Here is an 11753-nt window from a genome sequence, read left to right as displayed (position 1 = left end):
AGGCACCTAATTGGACTTGGGGCTGGGCTCCTCCCCAAGTACTAGAGATAAGTCTGTGTTCTGTGTGACCTATGAGCGGGTGGGGGTGGAGGGACACCTGCCAGGATGACTTCATGGTGACCATATGTCCTGACCAACTCACTGTACATAGGTCACAGTGCTGAGCATGTCCTACCAATTGTCATGATTCCTCCAAAGCAGCCTCATGGGATAGATGCTTCCCTTGGTCCCCAGAGCAGTCACCTTAAGTAATGACTTCCTAGACCCTGGCTATGGCTATGTGGACATAAAGATTTATCTTGTGGGAGCAAGCAATGTTCTAAATCCAAGAGGCTTAAAGTGGAATGGAAATTTCTAGAAAAACCAGTTTGGCTCAGCAGTGAACTGCCATGTCTGCTCAGTGTGATAGCTAAGAAAATGGAGTTCAGATGGGTGCTCAGGGGTAGACTAGGAATACACAGGCCTCCCCCTTCCTGAGGCTGGCACATGCAGAGGGTTACACACAGAACATTAGCATCTAACACCCACCAGCTGTGTCATCAAGACTGGGACATTCAAGATACCCAACATCTTGGTCTGTTTTCTGTTGCTGTATACCTAGGACTGGGCAAGTCAGAACGTTATTTGGCTCATGGATTTGGAGGCCTATGAAGGGCATAGTGTGGGAGTCTAGTGAATTCTTGCTGCAGTGGGACACAGTGAATGGCAACACTTGGTGATGCAGAGTAAGCCAGGCACAGGCCTCTTGCTCTGATAAAGGCACCAGTCATGGGGATCCCACCCTATGACATCATCCAATTCTAATGACCTCTGAAAAGCCCCATACACATATCATGGACATATGGATTGAGGGATTAAATTTTTCACACATGAACTTTAGGGGGGGGCCACACTTAAATTATAACACACGTTTAAAGGAATCAAAGGGATCTGCGAATGATCACCTTCTCCTGCGGGAAACAAGGCCAGGAAGTGGAAAGTCTTGGAGATTCTGGGTCTGATGTTACCTCTTAGGGCTGTGCAGGGTGGGTGGGGCTCCCACAGGTGTGTAAACAGACGCTCCTTCCCGGAGCCTTGGGAAGAAGCCCAGGCGGAGGCTGGAAGGAGAGTGGAACTTGGCAACAAGTAGCTAGCCAACGCTCCTGACTGGTGGCCCTCTGGAGAGTAGCCAGGCTGTCCAGGTGGGGAGAAGACACTAGCTGATGTTAAGACACGTGTGCAGGCTGAGAATGAAGCTTAATTAGCACACTGCTTGCTTAGGATGCACAACACTGGTCTTATCCCCAGCACTGCATAGACCCTGCCCATACTTGTAATTCCAGTACACAAGAAGTTGAGGCAGGAGGATCAGAAGTTCAAGGCCATCCTCGGATACATAACGTGAAGTCAGCCTGGGATACATGAGACCCTGTTTTGTTTTGATTTTATGTGTATGGATATTTTGCCTGCATACCCAGATATGTGCACCACATTCTTGCCCGGTGCGCTGGATCCCAAGAACTGGAGTTACAGACTTTGTGAGCTGCCATGTAGGTGCTGGGAATTGAACCTGGGTCCTCTAAAGGAGCAGTCAGTGCTCTTAACTGCTGAGCCAGCTCTTGAGCCCCACCCCCCACCCCCCAGACATTTATCACTGACCTCACCTCCTGAACAGCCAGCCGGCTCCCAGAATATCACATTATCACAAAGGACAGCATAAAAGGTAAATGGGGCCCCCAGAGTTAGTTGGAGTCTAGTTCATCTTGTGGGGGAAGGTGCGGGGGTCCTGCTCACAAGACTGCTGAGGGTGTTGTGTGGTGTTGAGGTCCCCTGGAGTCCAGAGCTGCCCCATTCAGGAAGTTGGCTCCTGCCTCCATCAACTAGATCGGGTGCCGCAGAAGGGACTGATTTCTCCGAGACAAAGGACCCTGTTCAAAGGCTGAGGGCAGCCTGGAAGCCCACAGCTGCTACTTACCTACGGGGACTGAGAACCATTTAATCCACTCTCAATTGCATCCTACTCTGGGAACGGGAGACACCAACAAAGGACAGGGTGTTCTGCCTCCCTGCCCTCCAGGTCCCTAGGCTCCTGCAGGCTGTGTACCCTCCACAGCCCATCTTCATCCCAGTCCTGCCTCTGAGCTCATTATCATCAGCAGTGTGCATCTGTGCCAGGGAAGGCAGCGCCCTGAGGGTGCCTGCTGCAGGGCCAAAGGCCCTGGGAGACCCTTTTGCTTCACTTGTTCAAGTGACCTGGCTCTTCTTAAGTGACCTACTTCCTTTTACAGACTCCTGAGTTAGACAGTTCAAGGTGAGTGATTGGCAGCTCCACCCAGGCTCTGCTGGACCAGAGCCAGCCGGCCCCTCCCCCTCCCTCTGACCGATTAGCTAGATAAACTATAAGGCTGGCCCCAGGAGCTTAGAACCACAGGGAGAGGGTAGATTCTGTATACATCCTTTTTTTTTCTTTCTCTTCCTGAAAGCCTGAACCCCCAAATAGGCAAACTCAGCAGCAACTGAGCTACACCCCCAGTGCCCTCCTCCCTTTCTGAGACAGGGTCTTACTTCGTAGTCCTGTCGTAGTCCTGGCTGTCCTAGAACTGTCTATGTGAACCAGGCTGGCTTCACACTCACAGAGATCCACCTGCCTCTGCCTCCAGAGTGCTGGGATTAAAGGTGTGCGCCACTTCCACACAGCCCCGCCCCCGTTTTATTTAGGATTTATTTATCTCATGTATGTGGGTACACTGTCACTATCTTCAGACACCCCAGAAGAGGGCATCGAATCTCCATTACAGATGGTTGTGAGCCACCATGTGGTTGCTGGGAATTGAACTCAAGACCTCTGGAAGAACAGTCAGTGCTCTTACCGGCTGAGCCATCTCTCCAGCCCCACTCTCCCCTTTTGAGGCAAGGTCTCATGTAGTTCACACTGGCTTTGAACTGACTATATAGCCAAAAATGATCACGAACTCCTAATTCCCCTTCGACCTTGCAAGAGCTGAGACCTCATGTATATGTGAGTATGCCTAGCTGTTGTTCTTTTCTTTTTTCTTTTTCTTTTCAAGACAGGTATCATCGTAGTCTAGCTGACCTGGAACTCACCTCAATCCTCCTGCCTCAGCCTCACATTACTGGGATTACAGGTATGAGTCACCACAATTGGTTTATGTGATGCTGGGGATCAACGCAGGGTTCAGGCATGCTAAGTATGCACTAGCCATTGAGCTACATCCCCAACCCAGGCCACTCCACTTATCAAACTTGATGCTGCCCTCCCTCCTCGAATGACCCCTGGGAAGGGGTCCAGCAGCATCAGCTTTGAGAGAGAAACCAGCTCAGCTCACCCATCAAGCTGTGAAAAATCTTTATTGTTATTTTTTTCTCCATTCGATAGACTTTCAGTTAGAATAAGAAGCCACAGAGACACTTGTGTCTTTCTTCCTCAAAGGCTGAGCTGAGAACAACTGCTAAGATAGAGCAGAGCAGAGGCAGTCCCAGGAACCAACCCCCGACTTTAGATATAATCACGCAAGTGAGGGAGACTGAACAACCCCGTCTCTGCCCACGGACCCAGCCACATCTCCAGGCCACACTGCACCAGAGGACAAGCACGTGTCAGTCAGTGTGAGCTTATACCGTGCCTGTACACACACGCTGCTCCTCTCCAGGAATGATGCTCTCCTCTCAGGCTCTTGCTGGTCACGCTGGGGTTGGCGGAGCTGATTCTCCGCTGTCCTCGCTCCCTGGAGCTCAATGGCCAAAGCAAGCATGTTCCTGTCAGCGAACAGGGCCGATGCGCTGAAGGACAAGACGTTCACATTCTCCTCCTGGAATTAGGCTGGGAAGCTTGAACCGCCCACCAGCAGTGAGGTGGCCCAGGGCTTGATCTCAAGACATGCTGGCACTGGCCTCCTGCACACTCCCTGACACACAGGAGGCCTAAGCCCCAAGAAGAGAAAAGATACTCCAGAGTTTTCTGGATCGTGGTACCCAGGACCAGAAAGGGCCATCACCATTTCTCTCACTCTCAGGGAAGGCGTGGTGGGCGTGGGATGACCACCCAGATCCTCCTTCTCAGTAGCTGCTCTAAAATGTGACCCTTGGGCTGGATCTGAGTAGCCTGTGGGGCCTACTGTGTGAAAGTCTAGCTGGTCTTCCAAGTGGGTGCTTCCTAATAAGCCATGCTACTCCCCCTTCTATGCTGAAACACACGGTGATACACGGTGTAACGGGGGCTTGGGCTCAGGTAGAACACATCTGCTATCCGGGGCCTACGGCCACTGGAAATGGGCCCTGGGAAGCCTGGCTAGGTTGTGCTTGGAGCCAAGTTTGAAACCTATGGGGCTCTAGAAGTGAAACTGGGGTATCTGCTTGGGTTCAAGGCTCCGGTAAAGACCCCTCATAATCTTCAGGATCTGGGGATGCCAAGGCCTGGGGAAGTGAGACCCAGGGGGCAGCAGAGAGGCTGGAGCCGCTGGTCAGCAGCACTCCTGTACTTAGCATGGGCTGGCCAGGGAGGCCTGAAGAGCTCTGCACAATCCATTCGCTCCAGGAAACTGGCTGGCTGCCAACTCTTAGATTGAGTACATCAATCCTGCCTCCCGGTCACCACCTCTGGGCTGCTGGCTCAGGAGAGCACAAAGCTCCTTTGGGGCCCTGTTCTCCAGCTGTGGACCTTGCTCGCGTCCCTGGGGTCCCTTCGCTGGTGGAGGCAGGTGTGGCCATTAAAGCACGAGCATTCTCCAGGTGTACCCTCGGGCATCACGTAAGCAGCAGAGTGGAAGTAAGACCATAGCAACGGGAGTCAGGGGTGAGCCAATGGGAAACCAAACCCACATCTTACTGCCAATCAAATCCAAACACGAACCCACTACGTGAAGGCAGCAGCCAGCTCTTTGTGTAATAAATATTGCAAAGCTCGTTTCATTTCTTTCTTTCTTTTTTCAAGTCAAATATAACAATATCCCAAACCCTGTTTTCTGCTTTCAGAACAGCGGAAGTTGTGAGAACACCTGCAGCCAATCAAAGAAAAGACCACGTCCACTAGCCAGCCAATCATAACCCTTTTCCAGTTTAAGCAGCCAATCGGGCCTCTTCACATTCCTAAAAAAATGACCTAAATAAAGCACCAGAGCTCGGAGAGCTTCCGGGGAAGCCAGATACCGAGGCGCAGAGTTTTAAAAAAATAAAGAGTCAGAAATAAAAAATAAAAGGTTTCCGTTGGTCAAGATTTAAAAATAAAAAGGTTTCTTCCTGCAGCCAATCTCAAGTCCATCCCTTCAAGCCAATCACAAACCACCTTGATGGCAGCCCTGCTGAGTGGCTGGGTGGGGAGGGTCTGATGGGGAAAGGGATGCTAAGGGTAAGAAGACGGTGGTTTGCTACCATCCAACCAGCAGAGGAGCCCCGCAGATCTCTTGGCCATCGGCAGCTTCCAGGGAGTTCCGAGGGGCTTCCAGCTACTGCCTCCGGTCTTCTGTCTCCGATCTGGAAAAGGCCATCACCACGTCCTCTGCACCTGCAGACCAAGGTACAAGAACTGCTGATGGCTTCTGGTATCAGACAAGGCAGACAGGCTGTGCTCACTGGGGAGCAGCCCTCCTTATCCTCCCACCCCTGGCAAACAGTGCTGAGCTCGGAGTGCTTCAAAGGTCCGGATGTAATTCAGTTGATAGAGCACTTGTCTTGCAAAAAGCCCCCGGGTTGGCCCCTAGCAGTACATGAACTGCCTGATGTGATAAGTCTCTGATTCCTGTACGCAAGGGCAAGGGCAAGGGGATCAGAAATTCATGGTCATCCTTGGACACAGTGAGTTCAGGGCCAGCCGGGGGCACATGGCAACTTCTACAGGGAAGGAGACAGAAGTGTTTCTGATTAAGTCCCCTCTTATTAGACTTCCTACAGCCAAGCTGGGGACACGACAGTGACCCCCCCCCCCCCTGCTACAAAGCTTCAGGGGACGGTCCAGAGGCTGGTTCAAGGCCGCATGGCTAGAAGATGAGCCAAGTCCTGGGGCAGGACTCTGCTCAGCCCCTGTCCCTTGCTCCAAGGTCATCACATTAGGATGGGAGGTAAGGTTTTCTTGGGACCCTCTCTCTTCTCAAGTGTAGATCTTGGTAGTGGAGAGACAGTTCTTACAGAGGACCCAGGATCGGTTCCCAGCACCTACACACTGCCTCACAACCCTCTGGGATTGAAGCCATATGCCATTATGTCCAATACCCATAGCCATTTGTGACTGAAAATCAAATCAAATAATTGAAAACTGCTTACTTATCATTGTTATAGGGTGGGGCAACACACCCCTGCATGTGTGTAAAGGTCAGATGACAACCCCATAAAACTGGTTCCTTCCTTCCACCTTCACATGGGCTTTGGGGATCGAACTCAGGTGATCAAGCTTGTTGGCAAGCTCCTGTACACACTGAGCCCTCTTGCCAGCCCTCCCACTATGAATGCAAACACTATTCACCTCTGTGACAGCCTCCCTTTGCTCAAACCCATCCTTTGTTCCAAGGAGCCTGGCCACGCCCATTTCCAGCCTGCTGCCTGCCAGACTTGACAGAAATATACCCATTTCTTATGATTTTTTTTTTTAATCCTGAATTTGAGATTCTAGTCCAGCCACTCATGAAATCGCTCCCTTTGTCTTGTTTTCCCTAAGACAGGCTCTGATACATAGCCAGAAGAGGCAAGGGGAGGAGGGAAGGAGCAGGAAATGCTAGCCTACCCAGGCTGTCGGTACCTCCTGCTCCCTGTGCTGCACTCTCTGCCCGCCTTTTCTAAAGTGTGGTGGTTCAGCATCTTGCCCTAAGCGGTAACAGTGAGGCTGCCTGTGCCCTCTGGCACACCTCCCTGCTGTGCTACGGGAGGCTATCTCCCTGGAAGAGGCAGATGGGAACAGCAGGGAAAGGAAAGGCCTCCAAGGACTCGGTTGGTTAGGTGGGGGTGGGGTGCACCAGGGCCTCTGGCTCTTGGACCAGAGTCAGCATAGCATTTGTTGGCCATCCATGTCCACCATAAAGAAGGGCTTCCTGTGCATGCACCTTGCTGCCTGGAGGAGCCAGGAGGCAGCCCAGGTAGTTCTGCAGAAGGGTGGCCCATATGAACACGCGACTTTTGGAAATCCTGCCTTCACATCAGCACAGTGGTACTAAGGGAACGTAATCTATCATCCACCCAGCTTCATTGGAGGTCTTGGAAAGACAGACAAGCCTCCAGAAAGGAGCGCAGACATCTGGCTTCTTGCTTGAGAAGCCCTCAGATCCTTTCTCTGTTCTAACTCCAGTCCTGGGACCATGCACTATCACTGCAAGCAGGATTGTCACCAGGATTACATCATACCCTGTGTGGCGGCTGAGCTGGGTGTCTAACAGGCGCTGGTTTCTCTGAGGGCTGCCTACAGCTCGCTAGGCATGAGGGGGTCGAAGCAAGACCGTGCTGGGGAGGTGTCAGCAGAAGATGCTTCTGTGGCAATGAATGGTGACAACCCACTCTCTTCCTTCCTCATCTGCCTCGTGGGCTTTCTCACAGGGACCTTGGGCCTCTGCAGAGAGCTGCATGCACAAAAATAGCACTGGGTCCCCAGGAGGAAATGGGCCACTGGCTCCTTAGAGAAGCTCAAATCCCCACCACTGGGCTCTGCAAACTGTTCGTGGGTCCATGTCCTGTGCTATGAAGACAGCAACTGTGCTGGCTCTTTTTTATGTCAACCTGACACAAGCTGAGGGCATCTGAAAGGAGGAAACCTCAATTGAGAAATAAGCTCTCCTAAGACTGCGCTGCAGGCAAGCAGGAAAACCTTTAGGGCCTTTCATTAATTAGTGATCGATGTGGGAGGGGCCACTCCTGGCCTGTGGTCCTGGGTTCTATAAGAAAGCAGGCTGAGCAAGGCATGGAGAGATAACCAGTCAGCAGCATCCTCCGTGGCCTCTGCAGCAGCTCTGCCTCCAGGTTCCTGCCCTGCTTAAGTTCCTGCCCTCGCTGCTGTTGATGACGAACTGTTATATGGAAGCTGAGTGAAATAGATCCTTTTCTCCCAAGTTGCCTTTGGTCATGGTGTTTCACAACAGTAATAGAAATGACCTTGTCAAGGTCACACATTTACTCCGATGAATAAGTAATAGGACACCCAGAGCAAAAGCTTTGTAGGAATTTTACCCTCCCTCCCACACTGCCGGCTGGCTGGATCCTCCCTGACTGGGAACCCACAGGCCTCATTTCAAAGTCTATGTTCTGTTGTCAGGGGCTGCAGAAGGAGTCCTCAGAGATGCTGCCCATCCTGCACGCGTTCCCGTTCCCGTTCCCAAAGGATTTGCTGTCCACCAGAACTTCCTTCCTTCAAAGCCAGAGAGAGGGCAGAGTATCCTCTGACTTGAGCATCCTCTGACTTGTTCCCATTAGGAGTGGGCCAGGCACTCGGCCTTCAGTTAAAGCTGGTGGTCCCTCCCTTCTCTGGACTTTGGATCAGGAAACAAAAAGGATGGGAGAGCTACTCAGCTGGTCATCTTGGCTCCAGCCCTAAAATTCAGTTCCTGAGACAAAGGGGCACAGCAGATCCCCCAAGTACCCTCTCTACTGTCCTATAAGTGCCCATCCTCTACCTCCAGGCCAGCAATCCATTGTATAGGTAAGGCTCTGTCTTCCCCAGTGGTACCCACTGACAGCTCTTGTGCTCAGAACATCTGTTCATTGATTCCCACCAGATGCAGGTTAGCCCAGGCACACAGGAGCTACTCGGATGCTCCTGAACATCTTCCCTAACAAACTGAGCAATAAGACTATTGAAACCAGACAATTTGTCTCACACATATACACACATGTACACACACACACACACACACACACACACACACACACACGTACCACAGATGTGGACCTCCTATAAATATAGACAAAGATGTTTAACAGAATGTTAGCAAATTACGCACAGCAACATATAAAAAGGGTCATATTTCCAGACCAAATGAGATTTACTCTAGTAATGCAAGGTTGGCTTAACATCTCAAAATCAGGTGATATAATATAGTTTACCAACAGCATAAAGGGCAAACCCCACACAATCCTCTTAACAGACACAGAAAGTGAATCTAACAGAATCCAACATCCCTCATGATAGAAGATGCATCAGAGAGGTTCCACCTGACCAAAGGTGTCTCGTGACAGACTTGCCTTTGACTGACAAGCCTCTTCCTTCGTCTCCCTGGTGCTGACATTTCAGGACCAAGACACCACACCTGGCTTCTCTAGATTGTTCTAAAGGTTCATTCCTGGGCAATTAGGCAAAAATAACATGGTATACACAATAGAAGAAGGACCTACTTCTATTTGTAGATGTCATAATCTTATAAGTAGAGAATGCTCTGTAATATCTGCTAAACAGCTCTCAGAAGTAGGGACTGATACACTGTGGGGCATAAGACCAATGTGCATGTCTGCCTGTAGACAGTAGCAATGAGCGACCTGAGAATGTGTGTGTGGTGGTGGTGGTGGTGGTGTTTATGCGCGTGTGCATCATGGCAGAGGTCAAAGGACAACTGCAGGAGTCTGTTCTTTCCTTCCACCATGTGGGTCCTTGGAGATAGAACTCAGGCATTGTTTGTTTGTTTTCTGAGATGAAGTTTCTCCATGTAGCCCTGGCTGTCCTTTTCAGTGATGGATTAAATAAATCAATCCAGGGCACAAGAGCAAGAGGCTAGATCACCACTGAGCTACATCTCCAGCTGAACAGTTGTCTTAGAGACAGGGTCTCACTATGTAACCCAGACTGGCCTCAAACTCAGGATCCTCTGTCTCTGCTGGGATTACAGGCATGGTCAGCAAGCTCATGAGGGCTGCTCTGCATCATCCTGGAAACCCAAGTCCAAGTTCCCAGGAGGTGCAGCATCACATACATGAATAGGGCAGGCAGGGTAAAAGGCAGACAGACGCAAAGGCTGATAAGGAGGGGGAGAAATCAGAGCCTTCCCTGAACAAACCTGATGGCCATTCTGAAACTGTGCACCATAGCTTGTTACCCAGGCTGCTGCAGCATTCTTAGCACCATGGTAGTGGGAGTTAGGGGTGAGGGTAGAAAACATGGTCTCATGAAGCCCAGTCTAGCCTTGATGAAGCCCAGGCTAGCCTTGAACTCACTGTGCAATTGAGATGCCTTTCCTCTTCTAGCCTTCCTACCTCTCATTCCCAAGTGCTGAGATTACAGGTGTGCACCTCACATCCAGCTTTGTGTAGTACTGGGGACCAAGCCAAAGCCTCAGGGATGCTGGGTAAGCAGTCTACAGCTGACTTACATCCCCATTAGTCTGATCTTTATCTGGTGAACATGCAATGGGATCAGGACTAGCCTTGTTCTTGGTCATAGTCAGAGCCTTTGCTCAGAGACTTGAAGCAGCTGGGTGAACCAGAGGCCCAGGCTCCGAAGCCCTTGCCTTTAACAACCCAAGAGAAGGGAAACAACTGTCTGTCTGTAGTCACCCAGGAGAAGGGAAACAACTGTCTGTCTGTAGTCACTCAGGAGAAGGGAAACAACTGTCTGTCTGTAGTCACCCAGGAGAAGGGAAACAACTGTCTGTCTGTAGTCACCCAGGAGAAGGGAAACAACTGTCTGTCTGTCTGTAGTCACCCAGAGCATAGAGGTTTGCCAAGCCTCAGTCAAAGCCTGGACCGATCTCTGCGTCACTGAATGGAACCTAGACCCAGGATTAAAACCCACCACCACCACCACCACCACCACCACCACAGCCCGGGATGGAGTCAAGTGCCAACTGTCCTCCCTGCACTACTGTGGCTCATCCAAAAGCAGGGCTGAGGCTCAGCTCTCTGGACAGGGTGGGGCAGGCACCCACTGCTCCTTCCACCCCACGCCCAATGCCAGCTTTGGCCCTCAGTGGAGCTAGTCAAGTGACTGGGGAGAGAAAAATGACAAATATGCAGAAGCATAGAAACAGGGAAGCTGGCCCCTGGCTGGGGGTGGGAGGCAGACAATGGGGTCACTGGTCTGTTTGTGAGCCGGGGATGAGTTCACACCAGCAGTGTTGGAAGCCAGCCTCCGTCTCAAGCCCGCACTCACGCCCAAACCAGATCACGTCAGTGACAATGAGGTTCAGAGAAGGGTTCCTGAAGTTGGATGAGAATCACTCTTGTTATCTTTTGTTGCAACCTAAGACAAGTTCACAATATATAGCCCAGGCTGACCTTGAACTTGTCTCTTGCAAACCCAAAGACCCCACAAACCAGGATGGGCACTGCCCTATGTAGGCGATGTTGTGGAAAAGAGGGACTCAAAGGAGCAGCGCCAGCCACGCTGGATACCATAAGACATCCAAGACCAACCTCCATGCTAACATGAGCCCTGCGGATGGGGGCCTTGGCTCTGCCACCCTTATGGTCACAGCACCCCTTACTGGCATAGGTGTCCCAGGGGAGACTCCAGCTTCAGACCTCCTGGGGTTAGGTACCCATTAGCTCTTGTACTTTCTATGGAACCTTATACCTAGCGCTAGCCAAAGTACAAGATTAGGGACCTGGTGGTTCAGTGGGTAAAGTGCTCACTGTGCAAGCAGGACGTGTATTCAGATCCTCAGCATCCATGTAGCACAGCAGGATGCGTCTGAAACCTTCAGGCTAGGCTATACAGAGACATGAACATCCCTGGGGCTCACTCACCAGCTAGTTTAGCCAACTGGTAAACTCCAGACTCAGTCAGAGATCCTATCTCAAACATAAGGTAGAAGGCTGGCAATGCGGCGACTTAAGTTAAATCCCCGAGCCTT

The 11753-nt window shown here is 51.2% G+C and overlaps 1 protein-coding gene across 2 annotated transcripts in view; it reads right to left on the bottom strand.

The window, feature by feature from the left end:
• Window positions 1–3331: 3331 nt before the first annotated feature.
• Ctnnbip1 (catenin beta interacting protein 1) overlaps window positions 3332–11753 on the bottom strand; it is a 47538-nt gene continuing 39116 nt past the window's right edge. For both annotated transcript variants that reach the window (XM_021200390.2, XM_029540431.1), the window contains one exon: window positions 3332–5500. In XM_021200390.2, the coding sequence (XP_021056049.1) occupies window positions 5442–5500 (59 nt within the window). In that variant the 3' untranslated portion in view covers window positions 3332–5441. The remainder of the gene's footprint in view (window positions 5501–11753) is intronic.

Source organism: Mus pahari, chromosome 6 (genome assembly GCF_900095145.1).
Source record: "Mus pahari chromosome 6, PAHARI_EIJ_v1.1, whole genome shotgun sequence".
NCBI classification, from domain to species: domain Eukaryota; kingdom Metazoa; phylum Chordata; class Mammalia; order Rodentia; family Muridae; genus Mus; species Mus pahari.
The sequence above is the reverse complement of the archived record's forward strand: the minus strand, read 5'-3'. Positions and strand labels throughout refer to the sequence as shown.